This window comes from Citrus clementina, unplaced genomic scaffold (assembly GCF_000493195.1).
Source record: "Citrus clementina cultivar Clemenules unplaced genomic scaffold, Citrus_clementina_v1.0 scaffold_2, whole genome shotgun sequence".
Taxonomy (NCBI): domain Eukaryota; kingdom Viridiplantae; phylum Streptophyta; class Magnoliopsida; order Sapindales; family Rutaceae; genus Citrus; species Citrus x clementina.
Genome location: NW_006262688.1, coordinates 4600840 through 4619217, shown reverse-complemented (window position 1 = coordinate 4619217; position 18378 = coordinate 4600840). Strand labels below are relative to the sequence as shown.

Genomic DNA, 18378 nt, shown 5'->3' with positions numbered 1-18378 from the left:
TTTAATTAGCTGTTAGGTAATCGAAGGTCCAATGGCATCAACTGATGTTGAGGACACGGAAAATAGCTTAGCAATATCAAAATTGATTATTTTATTAAAACTTACAAAACATTTTTTAAAATTTATTGGACATTAAAGAAATTTCCAAGGACTAATCTTTGTTGTTGTTGTTATTATTATTATTAGTTTTTAAAGTGAATGATTCCGTTTGGGTTAGAATTTTATTTAAATAAAAAAAAGAACTACAAAACAAGACACTTAATATTGAGATCCCTAACATTACTCACAGTTATTATGATCCTCAAACAAGAAATATATATAAACGTTAACAATCCAAGTTTTCATATAAATTTGGTAGCTACAAGCCTGAGAGGATTCTTCTTGTGCTGGGTAAATCCGGGATTAGCATCAGAATCCAAGTCATCAATCTCCATTCCATGCGGCATTGTCCAATCCAATTTGTAAAGAAGATTGGCAAGTGCAAGCTCCACAATCGGCATTGCTATAGGTAATCCTGTACAAATTCTTCTACCGGCACCAAATGGGATAAATTCAAAGTTTTGACCTCCCATATCAATATTAGAGCCCACAAATCTCTCAGGAATAAATTCGTCTGGTTTATCCCAATCTTGGCCGTCCCTTCCTATTGCCAGCACATTAACGAAAACCGTTGTCTTAGCTGGTATGTGATAACCATCGATAACGCACCTTTCTGTGGTTTCTCTTGGGACAAATTGAGCCGCTGGTTGAAATCTCAATGTCTCTTTGACTACAGCCTTAAGATACTCTAATCTTGGAAGATCATCTTCATCTACAAAGCCTTTATCTTTTACTACATATCTTACTTCTTTTTGAACCTTCTTCATTGCTTCAGGATTCTTCATTAGGTTGGTCATAGCCCATTCGAGAGTAACTTTAATTGTGTCCATGGCAGCAATATTTTCCTGCTTGCAAAAAATAAATAAATAAATAAAAAATCAAACATATATATCACGAAAATTTAATGTTTTTTGTCTAATTAGAAAAGAAAAAAAGCTGAGAGTTTTTTTTTTTTAAATGAGAGAGGAGCAAAAAACCCAAATTAATTGGTTAGACCCCTACTTCTCCAAGATTCGTATACAGATTGTCAGCTAATTAAAGTTCCTTGAAAACTCTGGCTAAGTGCTGGGGACAGCTAAGAATTTAAATTAATTTTGAGTGAAAAAAACATAGTACCATGATCGTCGATTTGATACTATCAAACGTTTGATGATCGTCAGCAATTTTCATCTCAGTAAGTAAAACATCAATTAAGTCCTCTTGCTCAGCAACTTTTGGTCGCTTTGGATCCAAATGGTCCTCGATGAGTTGCTGATAAACTTTATCACAATCACTGAAATTATTTCTGAGGCGACGATTCCATCCTGTGAGACTATCGAGCCAACATCCCACGAAAGGCAAACAATCTCTGAAAAAGACTCTCCCCACCATGGCCTGAGTCTCCGCAAAAACAGAATGGAGTCTACTTACAGCTGCCGTGCCTTCATCTTCGAACCTCTTGCCAAAACCAACTCGAAAAATAATATAACGTATAAGAGTCATCGCTATCTCGCTCAGGTTGATAGGTGCTTCCGATGAGACATAATCATCAGCAGCAGCAGCAGGTGCGGCGCTTAATTTTGATATATATATATTTTTTTTGGTTTAAACCATCCGATTTCCGGCGACCGCATTGGGCTCCGACTAATTCGGATTCGGGGTGTAGTCACAGTTAAGGCTCTTTACCCCTCCCAAATGGTGTGTTTAGTGAGGATCGAACCCGAGAGCTCTTCCCACTTACCCAGCCTGCGCCGCCAACTGAACCACAACCGTTTGGTTAATTTTGATATTTTTCAATCATACGGAAAATCTCTTCTGTTTGAACTTGACGAAATTGCTCAGTTCTATTAGCGCTAAGTATATGGGTGACAAATTTTTTCTTCATCTCTCTCCAGCTATTATAATGTGGTGTCAAAGTGAGACCCAAGAAATTGTAAGATAACTTTTGCGTGCCACTCAAAGCTGGCCTGCTAGAAAATTGAAGATCGTGAGTTTTGAAGGCCTCTTTAGCCAATTTTGCTGAAGAAATTACTATGGTTGGTCTAAAACCAAGACGCAGAGAAAAGATGGGACCATATTGTTTAGAAAGTTTCCAAAAACAAAATGCAAGGTTTGTGGCATCGAGCTGGTGTAGGTTACCGATTAGGGGGAGACCAGGAGGGCCAGGTGGAAGTTTAGCCCTTGTGTTTTTTCTGTGTTTTTGGAGAAGAAACAATAGAAAGATGGGAAGACAAAAAAGGATCACAAGAACAAGTAGAGCCATTCCTTTTTTTCTTGGCAATTAGCTAGGTATTCTTGTGCAGTACAACAACAACAGACCTTTGCCAATTTATATATAATGAAACATAGGCGGATTGAAGCCTTCGCTGGATGAGATCGGGAACATGCCTCCTTTTGGGTTTGCTTACACCAGCTGGATGAGATCGGGCAAAATGCAAGGTTTGCTTACACCAGCTGCATATTGTACTCGCTTATCTTGAACAAAAATAAAAGTATATCTTGTATATATTACCATTAATTGAGAAATGAATCAATTAGATACATACTGAGTTTATTATATTAATCCGATGTTTTATTGCTTTGAGTATCTAGCATTAGTTTCTTCATTTAATTAACTTGGTAGAGAATTCCAAATCATGGAACATTCTTATTTATTTGAATCCTGGAAATCAGGAAGAGGTGACGATTAATTAACACTATTAACACTGCTTCCCACACCAGCCAAGTGATCGATGCACAATCTTCAAACTCCGCACCACAAACTCCGGCCAAAGCACTAATCTCTTTCACTTTCTTAGTTCCAATCGAACCTGATGACGGGACTGATTTTATCGTCTGACAGATACAGGTTGATGGGTGTCGAAGCCAACAAAAATAAATTCCTACTCTAAATAAATTGTGTATAGTGATTGAGCAGGGTCGTGTCCACAGAGATCGGTAATTATTTAAATCCTTTTAAAATGCAAAACATAAAATGGGGGTTTTGTTGACAATAATAAAAATCAAATTAAAATAATAAGAATGCAAATTAAAGTTGTAATTCAAATTGGAGAAAGCTCTGGTTGAAGGAATTAACTCAGCTTGATTCGACTACTGATCATTGATTCAAATATAGATTATTATTACTTATGAATAGACCGGTTATAGCTATTGAGACCCTCTAATAGCCAATCTCTCCTTAACTAGTCGATAACCAAGGTACGACCGTTGGTTATTTCCCTAATCAATGGACAACCCTAGATACGATCATAGGATTTAATCAATTGACAGCCTGAAAAACCAGAGAGACCCAAATCCTAATCAACACATATGATGATTCATTTAAATTAGATTGTTTATTCTCACAACACAACTCTCTGCTATGTTATTTGTCACAAACATTAAATTCTTCATACGATGAATCCTTTAATTGACAATAGATTAAGTTGATAATTAAATAGTGGCCAATTATCTAATTAACAAACATAATCATGAAACTAATTCAGAGAATAAACAAATACCCAAAAAGTAATAAAACAATTAAAGCATAAGAAAGATCTCACAGTAGTGATGAATCAAAGCTTCATTATCCTTCAACCAGAAAAATGGGTTTAGTTCCTCATAGAGAGAAGAGAAAAATTAGATCTAGGGTTTCTTTTTCTCCAATCCAAAAATCCCCCCTTTTTCACAATAGATTCCTCCCTTAAATACTCTCTCTCTCTTCTCTTTTAAAATTCTATTTAAAATAAAATACTAATATCTGAAATATTAAATTCGTAATTACAAAAATAACCAAAAATACAAAACACGTTAAACTAAAAAAAACTGCAGGTCCGCAGTTGACAGCACGCGCCCACGCCTTATCAACAAAGTTCTTCTGACGCTCATAATTTCTTCAAGAGAACAATCATCCTTAAACATCATCTTATAGCTCAATTTTATCATCAATCAATAGAATTGCACCTACAAAAGTAAAACACAAGTAAATCACTATTATTAAGTGCAAAACATTGATATTAAGGGAAGTAAATAATGCAAAACTAGTGCATAAATTGCACTCTAACACAGGTCTTGGCTGCCGTTCGTGGGTTATTGGCTTGTTCCTCTCCCTGACCCTATTTTTGTTGAATCTTTGAATCAAAATGAGAATGATTTCAATTGGGCTAAAATTTTATTAAATCACTAAAAGAAATTAACAAAAAGCAATCTAGAAAAGCATTATGAGCTTTGTGTTACGGTCCGCCCAATTCGCTAGCCCAATTGCCCATAATTTCGGGCTAGAGAGCCAACACAAGGCCAAGAGTGCTAGCTTGGCCCAATTCCGGAACATTCTAGGCAACTCTAGCACATGAGCTTGTAAATACTCTAGAATTCTCCATAGAATTCCTGCACATGTAAATATCTAGAATTCTAGGAACATGGTAGAATTCTCTAGAATCTCTAGAGCTTGGCAAGCCTCCCCTATAAATATGGGATGGCATTAGGCATTTGTATCCAACAAACACTACAACAAGCATTGTAATCTCTCTTTGTGCAATACAAGTTTCTTCTTTGGCTCAATTGCTCTCTTCTCTATTCCGAGAATCTCTAGGCTTACTTAGCAACATTCGGCAAAGTTGTCTAAGTGCCGCACGGGTTAGCTGCGCAAAACACTCATCCCGTGACAAGTGGTATCAGAGCTAAGGTTTGCACACACGCAAGTTAGCTCACGAAGCAATGGCCAACCCTTCGAACGTAGCACAAGAGGGTGTTGTTGGTGTGGATGTTCCACCGGAACCAAGCCGCGGCCGAGAGGGAGAACGCGCCCAAGGCAAGACTCGCGGCAAGTCCAAGGCCCCATCGGTGGATGCGTTGGAGCCTCGTGTAACCACTCTCGAAATCGCATTGTCCGCCGCTCAAGATAGCCTCGAGGGATTGGAGGAACGAGTGGACGGTCTCGAGGGGGAATACGCCGAGTTCACGGTGGCAACCAAAGCTCTCATCCAAGAGCAAGCGAACACTCTCCGAGGTGAGTTTCGTTCTTTTCATGATGAGTTGCTAAAACTTCGTAGTTTTGTTCAGGACGAACTACGCGCTGTCCGTGCGGAAGTGGGTGAAGTCCGCTCGGATTGGGCATGGCACAAGCGCACACTCTCCTCAAGTCCAGCTTCCGCAAACTCGAGTGATGCGCGCCGCATTGACGTGCCAAAGCCTGACACTTACGATGGCACACGCAATGCCACAGTCGTGGATAATTTCCTCTTTGGGCTCGATCAATACTTCGATGCCATGGGTGTCCGAGATGAGGCATCGAAAGTGGGCACTGCACCCACCTATCTTCGAGGCGCTGCACAACTATGGTGGCGTCGCAAGCATGGCGAGATGGGCAAGGGCATTTGCACCATCGACACTTGGGCTGACTTCAAGCAAGAACTCCGAAAGCAGTTCGCCCCAAGCAATGCGGAGAAGGAAGCGCGAGCGCGCTTACGTCGCCTCAAGCAATCGGGTAGCATTCGGGACTACATCAACGAGTTTACTACCCTTATGTTGGAGATAAGCGACATGTCCGACAAAGATTCACTCTTCTACTTCCAAGATGGCCTCAAGGATTGGGCCAAGACCGAGCTTGATAGGCGTGGTGTTCAAACACTTGACGACGCCATCGCCATTGCGGAGTCGCTCACCGAATACTCCGCCCAGTTCAAGGACAAGAGGTCTAGCTATGACCAAGGTGGGGGAGAGAGCCATGAGGACAACAACCGCAATTGCAAGGAATGGAGCAAGAAAAAGCCTCCAAGCGGCAAGGACGGGCAAAGTAAGTCCGAGAAGCCACCCAAGCCTCGAAGCCCATGCTTCATTTGCAATGGCCCTCATTGGGTACGCGACTGCCCGGAGAAAAAGTCGTTGAATGCCCTCGTAACACAACTCAAGGGCCAATGCACACCAACTACGGAAGAACCCCAACACAACTTGGGTTCGCTCCAACGCCTTAGCACACTCGTGAGCCAACCGCCAGAACCCACAAGGAAAGGGCTCATGTTCGTAAGTGTGCTCATCAATGGCCGAACCGTTCGTGCGCTCCTTGACACCGGAGCAACGCACAACTTCATCTCCGAAGAAGAGGCTAAGTGTCTAGGCCTCAAGGTAACGCAGCACGGAGGCACCATCAAGGCTGTAAACTCACCCGCCAAGCCATTTGCGGGAACCACACGAGGCGTACACGTTACGCTTGGGACATGGAATGGGAAGCTCGACTTCTCGATTGTGCCGATGGATGACTTCGCAATGATCCTTGGCATGGAATTCTTCGACAAGGTACATGCCTTCCCACTTCCAGCAACAAACTCCCTTAGCATCTTCGATGGGAATAAGGCATGCGTGGTACCGGTCGAGCGCGCACAACCCACAAAAAAGGCGCTCTCGGTCATGCAATGCAGACGAGGATTCAAGAAGAATCCAGACCACTTGGTCTCCATCCGGCAACACCACAAGGGAGAGGATTCCGAAAGCCCTCCAAGCCAAGTCCCACAACAAGTACGAGCCGTCCATGACAAAGGCAAGGACGTTATGCCTCCGAAGCTCCCACCGAGACGAGTGGCTGAGCAACGCACAAAGCCATCCGAGCATAAGGGGTTGCGGAAACACAAGAGGGGACGCCGCAACACCAACCGAAAGAAGGAAACAACCACATGCGGAGCAAGTGGCGGAACCTCCCCAAGAGTGAAGCACACGAAGACTAACGACAAATCACGGAACAAGTCCCCCAAGGAGCAAGGACGAGATCGCGACGAGGACGCCGCGAGCTTAGGTGGGGGAGGATGTTACGGTCCGCCCAATTCGCTAGCCCAATTGCCCATAATTTCGGGCTAGAGAGCCAACACAAGGCCAAGAGTGCTAGCTTGGCCCAATTCCGGAACATTCTAGGCAACTCTAGCACATGAGCTTGTAAATACTCTAGAATTCTCCATAGAATTCCTGCACATGTAAATATCTAGAATTCTAGGAACATGGTAGAATTCTCTAGAATCTCTAGAGCTTGGCAAGCCTCCCCTATAAATATGGGATGGCATTAGGCATTTGTATCCAACAAACACTACAACAAGCATTGTAATCTCTCTTTGTGCAATACAAGTTTCTTCTTTGGCTCAATTGCTCTCTTCTCTATTCCGAGAATCTCTAGGCTTACTTAGCAACATTCGGCAAAGTTGTCTAAGTGCCGCACGGGTTAGCTGCGCAAAACACTCATCCCGTGACATTTGGCTTTAAAAGAGAGCTGAGTAGCACCCCTCGCCGTTACATATTATGATCCTCGAACAAACAATAACCGTAAAGAAAAGTGCTTGCATGCAAACTTATTTTAAATCACAACACTAATGACTAAACCATCATATAGATTTGGTTGCCACGAGCTTGAGAGGCTTTTTCTTGTGCTGGGTAAGGCCAGGCGTAGCCTCAAAATCCAAGTCATCAATCTTCATTCCATGAGGCATTTTCCAATCAAATTTGTAAAGAAGATTGGCAAGTGCGAGCTCCACACTGGGCAATGCTATAGGTATCCCTGGACAAATTCTTCTGCCGGAACCAAATGGTATAAATTCAAAGTTTTGTCCTCCCATATCAATGTTAGACCCCACAAATCTCTCAGGAATAAATTTGTCTGGCTTATCCCAAACTTGAGGGTCCCTTCCTATTGCCCACACATTAACTAAAACCATTGTCTCAGCTGGTATGTGATAACCATCGATAACGCACCTTTCTGAAGTTGCCTTTGGGATGAATTGAGCCGCTGGTTGAATCCTCATTGTCTCTTTGATTACAGCATTGATATACTCTAATCTTGGAATATCATCTTCATCTACAAACCCTTTATCTTTAACCACACTTCTAACTTCTTCTTGAGCCTTCTTCATTGCTTCAGGATTCTTCATTAGGTGGGTCATAGCCATTTCAATAGTAACTTTACTCGTGTCCGTGGTACCTATAAATATTTCCTGCATATATGCAAATTAAAGCACATGTATTAAGCGAGTGCATTATACGAGAAATGGCAAACCAAAATTGATGATTCGAACTGGGGTGGCCAGGTATACTTGAGAACCACTCGGCCAAGTACGTCAGTGGGGAACAACTAGATGAGAAATAAATTAATTTTTGGTAAAAGGAATAGATTATGCATGTACCATGATTGCTGCTTTGACATCGTCCAATGTCAGATCACCAGCTTTAGTGAGATTAAGTAAGTCGTCGATTAAGTCCCCTTGCTGACCAGCAGCTTGTGGTCGCTTTGGATCCAAATGGTCATCGATGAGTTGTTGATAATATCGATCACAATCTTTGAAATGCTTTTGGAGACGGCGATGCATTCCTGTGATTCTATCGAGGCAATTACCGATGAAAGAAAAAGAGCAGTCTGAGAAAAAAATGGTCCCAGACAGGAGCTGAGTTTCCGCAAGAAGATAATCCAATCTATTTACAGCTGCTGGGCCATCATCTTCAAAGCGCTTGCTAAAAGTGACTCTAAAAATAATATTACGTACGCAAGTCATCGCTATCTCGCTTAAGTTGATTGGCACTTTGGATGAACCATCTTCATCAGCGGCATCGCCTAGCTTTGATATTTTTTCAACCATACGGAAAATCTCATCCTTTCGAACTCGACGAAATTGCTCAATTCTATTAGAGTTAAGCAAAGAGGTGACAAATCTTTTCCTCATGTCTCTCCATTCATTGTAATGTGGGGCAAAAGTGACGCCCAAGTAATTGTAAGATAGCGTTTGCAGGCCAAGCAAAACTGGCCTGCCAGCAAATTGAAGATCGTGAGTTTTGAAGGCCTCTTTAGCCAATTTTGCTGAAGAAATTACTATGGCTGGTCTAAGACCAAGACGCAGAGAAAAGATTGAACCATATTGTTTGGAAAGTTTCCATAAATAAAATGCAAGGTTTGTGGTATCGAACTGGTGGAGGTTACCGATTATGGGGAGACCAGGAGGGCCAGGTGGAAATTTAGCGCTTGTGTTTTTTCTGTGTTTTTGAAGAAGAAACAATAGAAAGATGGGAAGACAAAAAAGGAACACAACAACAAGTAGAGCCATTCCTTGTTTCCTTAGCAAGTAGCTGGGGAGTCTTGTGCATACAACAACAACAGACCTATTCCTACTTATATATTATGATGCATGGGCGGATTAAAGCCTTTCGCTGGATGAGATCGGGCACATCCCTCTTTTTGCGTTTCGATAATTTTTTATTCTTCATGGTTGTTCAATTACGACTGGTGGATGAGATGGGGCACATGCCTTATTTTGAGTTTTAAAACTTTTTTATTCTTCATAATAATTCATAGCAGTCTTCTTTTTCTTTTTATTTTATAAGCACGAGGTTTGCTTATGACTTATAAACACATATAAGCACGAGGTTTTCTTTTTATTTTATAATTGCTTATGAGCACGAGGTTTGCTTATGACTTATAAACACATATAAGCACGAGGTTTGCTTATAAAATAAAAAGAAAAAGAAGACTGATATGAACTATTATGAAGAATAAAAACGTTTTAAAACTCAAAGGATCAAAATAGTCATGTTTCTTGTATGTGTACCAATAATGTATATCTGAAAGGATCAAAATGGGAGAGCAATCTCATTATAATGCTATAGCAATAATCACCTACGTTTAATTTATTGATCCTGTAAAATTAAGATGCGGTTACAAAGAAAGATAATATGTGGCCCTAAATTCTATTAAATCAATAATAACCAATTGCATTTATTGATCCTGTAAAAAAAAAAAACTACTGAATTTGTTTTTTGAGTTAGACTATTGGCACCCTCTTGTTACCCTCTTAAAATTCATTTTCTAAATATACCCTATTAAATAATTTGAAACATCAGATAATTTTTATTGACACCCTTTTTTATTCCAGAAATATCCCTACTTCGCTCTTTTCTCTAAAGAAACCCTATTCATGATGTCTCTTTTCTTAATTTCTTTAGGTACGTAAACAAAACTTTCTATGTTTCTCTTGTTGATAATGTTAATCGTGCATCTTATATAAAAGAAAACGGTTAATATCTTTTTGGGATTGATTATTTTTATGGTAGTTTGTCTTTTGTCTAACTTTTCATAGACTTAAAATTCAAAATAAGAAAAAAATTAAAATTTGAATGTCCTGAGTACATCTAAAGGTTCACAACAAGTCGTGGGATGCTTTCATCTCTATCTATTTTTATTCATAACATTTTTCCGGGATTTGACTCTTTTTTTACGCATGAAACAAGATATCATTGATATTTTTTGAGATAATTAAGAATAAAGAATAGTACAATATAAATTAATGAATTTATTTTAATTAATGTAAATTAGTTTTACCACAGGTAAATGGTATTCATCAAACTCTTAAAAAGGGAAAGAATAAATCTGCAGCTGTGTGTGTGGTCCTTAAATTTTATTTGTGACTTTGCATTGGCTGTGGGTATGTGGGGCGTTTTCAGTTAGGGGTAAATTTGTAAAAGAAAATAAGGGAGTTTTAAGAGGATAATGCAGGTGTGCCAATAGCACCACTCAATTTTTTTTTTTTTTTTTTGTTGGCAATGGCTGGGAATGGCCCATCTCTGGAGCGATAACCTATTTAATTGGAACATTATTAGCACCGATGCCTTTCAAACATGTAACTTACTCAATTTGAACACGTGATGATTTCTGTTTATGGTTGGGGCTGCTCGATCAAAATTTCATTATTAGCTGAGATAGCCCTCCCACCTTGACCCTTTGAGACATGCTTGGACGTATGTTAATAACAGAATATTAATTAATGTTAGCAATTTCCACACACACACACACACACACTATATAAAGGTTTAGCGTTCCATAAACTAAGCACTACTCTTCAGCATCCATACAGCACCTTGTTAGTTTCTCCATTATATCCTAATTAGCCTAAGAAGATGGGTTCACTCCAAGATGATCACCAAGTCGTGTTGAAACCAGCAAGGGATGAGCAAGACTTCTTGTTGGCCATGGAACTCGCTTCCGGCGCAGTACTTCCGATGACCATGAAATCTGCCACTGAGCTTGGTTTGTTGGAGATAATGGCGAAAGTTAGCCCAACTCAACTCTCGTCTTCAGAGATTGCCTCTCAGCTGCCCACAAATAACAAAAAAACCCCAATAATACTGGACAGAATGCTACGCCTCCTAGCCAGTTACTCTTTTCTCACATGTAATCTTGTCTCGAACAAAGACGGAAGTGTTCAGAGATTATATGGCTTGACACCAGTTTCCAAATATTTTGTTCCAAATAAAGATGGAGTTTCTCTTGCTCCCACTCTGCTCATAATTCAGGACAAAATTAGTATGGATTCTTGGTAATTTGTATTCTAATTTCCTTGTACTCACATTAATTGTATCTGTAGACGTTATAATATAATATATGCACTCAATTAATTAATACTCATATGTGTGCATGATATCTTCCGACAGGTCCTGCGCGAAGGATGCTTTATTGGAAGGGTCGGTACCATTTATGAAGGCACATAATGGAATGGATGGATTCGCGGCTTCTGCCAAAGATGAAAGAATAAATCCATTGTTAAAACCACCAGAATTACACAACTATAGTCATGAAGGAAATTCTTGAGATCTACAAGGGATTTGAAGGGCTGAACCAATTGGTGGATGTTGCCGGTGGCTTAGGTGCAAATCTTAAATCAGTTGTTTCTAAATATCCACAATTAAGGGGGATTAACTTTGATTTACCTCATGTCCTCAAACATGCACCCTCTTGTCCAGGTATATAATTATTCACGTATACGTCACTCGTTGCCAGCTTATTTAATTTTGTAGATCCTTCTCTTACGTAAAATTTTTTTCAATTAATTATCATTTTAAAAACAACGATAATTTCATTTTTCCCTTGTGTTTTAATTCTCGTGAAGGTGTGGAGCATGTTGGAGGTGATATGTTTGTTGAAGTTCCTAAAGGACAAGCTATTTTCATGAAGGTTAATTCTCTACTTAATATTTAATTATTGAAATAGAAAATAAAATATTGATTACGTATGTCAATTCCGAAAATTTTGAAATTTCACGAAATTTTCATATAAATTAATCTCTCAGTGGATACTACATGACTGGAGCGATGAAGACTGTTCGAAGATACTGAAGAACTGCTACGAAGCAATACCGGAATCCGGAAAGGTCATTTTGGTGGAATCAATAGTGCCAGAATTCCCCGAGACTGATATTGTAAGCAAGAATATAGCAAGTCTTGACGTACACCTCTCCAATCTATTTCCCGGAGCAAAGGAGAGGACATTGGCGGAGTTCAAGGCCTTGGCAACAGGAGTTGGATTTGCAGTTATGAAAGTTATATGTCGTGTTTACTGCTATTGGGTTATTGAATTCTACAAAACGATCTAAGCATTACGATTTACGAGTGCTGGTCATTTTATGGTTCGCATGCATTTTCTTTTCCTTTTTTTTAAATTAAATGACAGAATCCTGTCCTTATTCTGTCTGATCAACAGTTCTATCTCTTCCCACGTTCCAATAATTTCTAGGCATTGTTCATTTTGTTCCTCCATGACTTTTATAATTTCATTTCTTATAGCAATAATAAACCCGCCTCTTATTGAGATTTATTAAAAATAATTTGCTTCATTTCTCATAATTGTGCTTTACAAAATATCCAGCTATAGGTGCTCATAGTCCAAACCAGTGCACCCAGTTCTGGAAATTCCAATTCATATTTTTTTTTTCAATCTGGTGGATTGGTTGATAGGATAAGATTTAAAATTTTTCCCAATTGGTGGATTGAATACAATTTGCAGTATTGTAAGTGACAATAAGGTTTGCAAATTGATTAATAAAACAAATTATTTGAAAAAAATAAAATCACAAGTACGACTATAGGCATAAAATATTGAAAAAAAAATTAGAGAAAGATAGTAGAATTGTTTACTGACAGAGGGATTTGAGGTTGTTTAAAAATGATCATTTGGAAAATGATTAATTAATAGAGTGTGGAGCATCGTCAGCTTGATGTCTGGGCAGGCTGAAATAAGCTTGGTCATATTTCAAAATTTCACGGTCGCATTTTGGGGAGGAAAATGGGTTGGGCCCAAACACTGTTTTCGGGGAAGCCCAGGCCTTGAAAAGCCCAAGCCAAACTTTATTTTTCGGAGACCAGGCCTTGAAAAGCCCAAGCCAAACTTTATTTTTCGGAGACCAGGCCTTGAAAAGCGCATCATGTAATTGGGCGACCGTGTATACTGTATAGTAGAGTTTTCCAATTTCAACTTATATCTTAGATTTTTTTTCTTTTTTTTTTAAGAGAAAGTTCAAAAGTTTCATCTTTCTCAAAAAATTTTTAATCGAAATGAGGCAACAAAATGCTCACATTCTTTCCAACTACGTTACCCTTGAGGTTTGGTGCCCCACTTTTTGTCTTTTTCAAATTCACCGTTGCGTGTAACCCAAAAGTTGTATAATGGCTTAGATGTGATTTTAGGTTATTAACATTAAAAGCCCTTCTTGTTCATACAAAATAAGAAAAATCAAAATTTTTAAAATTATGACATATAAGTCCATAATATTCTATTTTTTTTACACTATTGAACTAGATTTCCAATTAAATAACTTATTCTTACATTTATTAATATATATTTCAATTAATAAATTTAATTATTCATTAAAAAATTAACTAATTTATTATATAGTTAAACTACGTATATTATTTATGAACCATAATTAATGATAAATATAAATATGATTTTTTTTTTAATTTTAACATAACAGCAACCAATTTCCTCTCAACCATGTGACCAAGGTTCAAACCCCATAACTTTTTTTATTCCAACACAAGAGATTTTACTATCTCAAGTAAATGTAATGTACAAAATACAGAAATAAATTTAATTTGATATTCTATGTAGTTAATTTTCTTTTGTAACATAAGATTTATTTAACATGCTATCAATTATTTAATTATGTAATAAAGTGTTAGTTTATGAATTTGTAAAATAATTTTTATTTGTTTGAACAATGAGTTTGTATTTTTGGTTGAGTTTTTATCCTTAAATAAAAAGAATAAATTTAATTACACACTTAAATAAATTGATATTTGTTACTCCACCCCAACAGTTCAAATAGTCATCAGCACACATCCATATGGTTGAGATCTTTCATTAACTTAACTGAGAGAAGGTTAAATTCTGAACAATTACTTTATTTGAAATAATTTAAATATTTCCTTAGTAAAAATAAACTAAAAAATAACTATTTTCTATTTATTCTCTCTTGCTAACATCGCACGTGCACAACAATAGAGATGGCAATTCAGCACATATCTATCAATTAAAATATAAGTAAATTAGTATAATTAATTGAATAATTAATCGTGTTATAAACAGGTTTTCAAATTAAGAGTTTTACAAAGCAGGCAATTGTCTTTATTTCCTATTAAAGCTATTGTGCCTCAAATTCAATCACACAATCCAAAAAACTTTTCTTTCAATTTGTTGGTGTTTGTGTGTATAAAGAGAATAAGTGCTTGAATTTATAGGTGCTTGAATTCTAAACAAATCGTTGGGGGATTTGGAGTGCAAGGAACCAGTTTATTTTTAAGCTGAAGAAGGAAGAACCCCAGATCGTGCTGGCAAAAGCTAAAGCTATCCTAAAGGCCTATAAACGAACCCATGTGCCAGCACTAATTCACATGGATCAGCAGACATGTAAGGCACAACAAAATTGGTCCCCTCCTCTAGCTGGTTATTTTAAGCTAAATGTGGATGCAGCCACAAACCGAGACAAGCAAATATCAGACTTGGGACTAGTTTTTAGCAATGCCAAGGGAATTGTAGTGGCTGCAGCAATTAATTGTTCAAAATTTTGTGGAGATGTGGCCTATGTAGAGGCAGAAGCTATGGAATTCAGTCTACAGGTTGCTGGGAATGCAAAGCTACCCTCCTTAATTGTAGAGACAAATTCTCAAGAGGTAGCAGGTTTTGTGAACAACAGACAGAACAACATGAAAGAGATTTTCTGGGTAGTGGCAGCAATTCAAAGCTTAATGAAGAATTTTACTCAGATTAAAGTTCAATACATACCTAGATCTTATAATGCAATTGCTCACTTTCTAGCTAAGTTAGCAATAGAGAAATGTGAAAATGTTGTTTGGATGGGTTCATACCCTTAAGAACTTATGTCCTTGTTTGCTTCTTTCAATTATTGAAAGTTTATTTCCCTTTCAAAAAAAAAAATGAATTCTAAACAAATTGTGGCATCTAGAAGCAGTAATGCAATTGAAAATTTTTAGGTGCAGGACTAATGTGTGAAAATTTAAAAGTTGTTAGTTTTTTGGTTTTTATAACAAATAACAAGACTCTTTTGGGGGAATAAGTAATAGAATCAGAAGAGAAAAAAAGGACGACAAGAATGGTTAAAGCCATTTTTTTTCATTTGGAGCAATTAGCTAGTTAGTTATGTGCAATACAAATTAACAACACACCTCTGCCTACCTATTTATAATGTGTTGATCCGACCTTTTTATTGACTTTTTTTTAAATACAATTGGTGATTATTGCTTAAGAATATAAAACTAATTAGATTTTAACTATATACTACTATATATTCACGCATGTTAGAAAATTATGGTGGAAAATTATGAAGAATTAAACACTGATTAGCCCAGTATTGAACCTAAATCCATGAGTTGTATGATATGTGGGCGGATGACGTTCCCGTTATAGTATGAGAAGGCCCTTAGGCCCAAAGGCGGAGCTACCTAATTCCTATGTAGGCTCAAGCAAATCACCCTTTTTTTTTGGTAAATATTTAAAATATCATAGAAAACAATAAAAATTTAGAACCACATTAATGATCAAGCAACCTCCAACTACGAAAACTTTTGCCTTCCACTTTATTGTTTTATCTTTAATTTACACAAAAATAAATTATTCAATTTGTTTCTCTTTCATAAAATATTTTAATTAGCTGTTAAGAAATCCAAGATCCAATGGCATCAACTGATGTTCAGGACATGGAAAAGAGCTTAGCAATATCAAAATTGATTATTTTATGAAAACTTATACAATTTTTTTTAAATTTTATTGGACATTAAAGAAATTCCAAGGAAAAATCTTTCTTGTTAGTATTATTATTATTAGTTTTTAACGTGAATGATTCCGTTTGGGATAGAATTTTATTTAAATATAAAAAGGAACAACAAAATGAGACAACATTTTAGAGAAACATAATGAACCATACTCTTAATCAATAATGTTTGAAATCTCAATATTTGATTCATAACTTGAATCTTAATATTATGAATCATTCATTTATTAGACGATGAATGTAATTATTCATTATTTATTTTATTATCTAATAAATAAATAAATAACATGTAAATTAAGACTCAAGTTAGGACTAAAAAGCTGAGATCCCTAACATTACTCACTTTTAAATGAAAGCAGAAAATCACCCTTGCAGTTATTATTATGATCCTCAAACAAGAAATACATATAAACGCGAACAATCCAAGTCTTCATATAAACTTGGTAGCTGCAAGCAAGAGAGGATTCTTCTTGTGCTGGGTAAATCCGGGCCTAACATCATAATCCAAGTCATCAATCTCCATTCCACGCGGCATTGTCCAATCAAATTTGTAAAGAAGATTAGCAAGTGCAAGCTCCACAATCGGCATTGCTATGGGTAATCCTGCACAAATTCTTCTACCGGCACCAAATGGGATAAATTCAAAGTTTTGCCCTCCCATATCAATATTAGAGCCCACAAATCTCTCAGGAATAAATTCGTCTGGTTTATCCCAAACTTGGCCGTCCCTTCCTATTGCCAGCACATTAACGAAAACCGTTGTCTTAGCTGGTATGTGATAACCATCGATAACGCACCTTTCTGTGGTTTCTCTTGGGAGGAATTGAGCCGCTGGTTGAAATCTCATTGTCTCTTTGACTACAGCCTTAAGATACTCTAATCTTGTAAGATCGTCTTCATCTACAAAGCCTTTATCTTTTAACACATATCTTACTTCTTTTTGAACCTTCTTCATTGCTTCAGCATTCTTCATTAGGTTGGTCATAGCCCATTCGAGTGTAACTTTAATTGTGTCAGTGGCAGCTATATTTTCCTGCTTGCAAAAAATAAATAAATAAAAACAAAAATAAATAATTAAACATATACATCAGGAAAGATTAATTTTTTTATCTAATTAGAAAAAGAAAAAACGCTGAGAGTTTAATTTTAAAAAAAAATAAGATAAGAGGAGCGAAGAACCCAAATTAATTTGTTAGACCCCTACTTCATGATTCGTATACAGATTGTCAGCTAATTAAAGTTCCTTGAAAACTCTGGCTAAGTGCTGGGGACAGCTAAGAATTTAAATTAATTTTGAGTTAAAAAAACATAGTACCATGATCGTCGATTTGATACTATCAAACGTTTGATGATCGTCAGCAGTTTTCATCTCACCAAGTAAAACATCAATTAAGTCCTCTTGCTCAGCAACTTTTGGTCGCTTTGGATCCAAATGGTCCTCGATGAGTTGCTGATAAACTTTATCACAATCACTGAAATTATTTCTGAGGCGACGATTCCATCCTGTGAGACTATCGAGCCAACATCCCACGAAAGGCAAACAATCTCTGAAAAAGACTCTCCCCACCATGGCCTGAGTCTCCGCAAAAACAGAATGGAGTCTACTTACAGTTGCCGTGCCTTCATCTTCGAACCTCTTGCCAAAACCAACTCGAAAAATAATATTACGTATAAGAGTCATCGCCATCTCGCTCAGGTTGATAGGTGCTTCCGATGAGACATAATCATTATCAGCAGCAGCAGGTGCTGCGCTTAATTTTGATATTTTTTCAATCATACGGAAAATCTCATCTGTTTGAACTTGACGAAATTGCTCAGTTCTATTAGCGCTAAGCATATGGGTGACAAATTTTTTCTTCATCTCTCTCCAGCTCTCATAATGTGGAGTCAGAGTGAGACCCAAGAAATTGTAAGATAACTTTTGCGTGCCACTCAAAACTGGCCTGCTAGAAAATTGAAGATCGTGAGTTTTGAAGGCCTCTTTAGCCAATTTTGCTGAAGAAATTACTATGGTTGGTCTAAAACCAAGACGCAGAGAAAAGATGGGACCATATTGTTTAGAAAGTTTCCAAAAACAAAATGCAAGGTTTGTGGCATCGAGCTGGTGTAGGTTACCGATTAGGGGGAGACCAGGAGGGCCAGGTGGAAGTTTAGCGCTTGTGTTTTTTCTGTGTTTTTGGAGAAAAAACAATAGAAAGATGGGAAGACAAAAAAGGATCACAAGAACAAGTAAAGCCAT

At 37.6% G+C, this 18378-nt stretch overlaps 4 protein-coding genes and 1 pseudogene across 4 annotated transcripts; 1 reads left to right on the top strand and 4 right to left on the bottom strand.

Annotated features, from left to right (window-relative positions):
• Positions 1-341: 341 nt before the first annotated feature.
• Positions 342-1581, bottom strand: LOC18052120 (cytochrome P450 83B1). Its single transcript, XM_024190657.1, has 2 exons — positions 1216-1581; positions 342-944 (listed from the first exon to the last, which is right to left on the bottom strand). The coding sequence occupies exons 1-2, from the start codon at positions 1579-1581 to the stop codon at positions 342-344; spliced, it is 969 nt and encodes a 322-aa protein (XP_024046425.1).
• A 274-nt stretch (positions 1582-1855) lies between these two features.
• Positions 1856-2341, bottom strand: LOC112100817 (2-methylbutanal oxime monooxygenase-like). The gene has a single exon (XM_024190656.1). It carries the CDS (start codon positions 2339-2341, stop codon positions 1856-1858), a length of 486 nt encoding a protein of 161 aa, XP_024046424.1.
• A 5005-nt stretch (positions 2342-7346) lies between these two features.
• On the bottom strand, positions 7347-9147 carry LOC18052467 (cytochrome P450 83B1). The gene is made up of 2 exons (XM_006445789.2): positions 8217-9147; positions 7347-8027 (listed from the first exon to the last, which is right to left on the bottom strand). The coding sequence occupies exons 1-2, from the start codon at positions 9126-9128 to the stop codon at positions 7422-7424; spliced, it is 1518 nt and encodes a 505-aa protein (XP_006445852.1). The 5' UTR covers positions 9129-9147; the 3' UTR covers positions 7347-7421.
• A 1779-nt stretch (positions 9148-10926) lies between these two features.
• On the top strand, positions 10927-12545 carry LOC18052466 (annotated as a pseudogene).
• Positions 12546-16569: 4024 nt separating this feature from the next.
• LOC18052465 (cytochrome P450 83B1) lies at positions 16570-18378 on the bottom strand. Its single transcript, XM_006445787.1, has 2 exons — positions 17455-18378; positions 16570-17172 (listed from the first exon to the last, which is right to left on the bottom strand). The coding sequence occupies exons 1-2, from the start codon at positions 18376-18378 to the stop codon at positions 16570-16572; spliced, it is 1527 nt and encodes a 508-aa protein (XP_006445850.1).

Excerpts from the sequence above, each read along its gene's own strand:
- LOC18052120 (XM_024190657.1), bottom strand. The coding sequence starts at position 1,581 with ATGACTCTTATACGTTATATTATTTTTCGAGTTGGTTTTGGCAAGAGG. Across the intron at positions 945-1,215 it reads GTATCAAATCGACGATCATG|GAAAATATTGCTGCCATGGA; the intron begins GTACTATGTTTT and ends TTTTGCAAGCAG.
- LOC112100817 (XM_024190656.1), bottom strand. The coding sequence starts at position 2,341 with ATGGCTCTACTTGTTCTTGTGATCCTTTTTTGTCTTCCCATCTTTCTA.
- LOC18052467 (XM_006445789.2), bottom strand. The coding sequence starts at position 9,128 with ATGGCTCTACTTGTTGTTGTGTTCCTTTTTTGTCTTCCCATCTTTCTA. Across the intron at positions 8,028-8,216 it reads ATGTCAAAGCAGCAATCATG|GAAATATTTATAGGTACCAC; the intron begins GTACATGCATAA and ends GCATATATGCAG.
- LOC18052465 (XM_006445787.1), bottom strand. The coding sequence starts at position 18,378 with ATGGCTTTACTTGTTCTTGTGATCCTTTTTTGTCTTCCCATCTTTCTA. Across the intron at positions 17,173-17,454 it reads GTATCAAATCGACGATCATG|GAAAATATAGCTGCCACTGA; the intron begins GTACTATGTTTT and ends TTTTGCAAGCAG.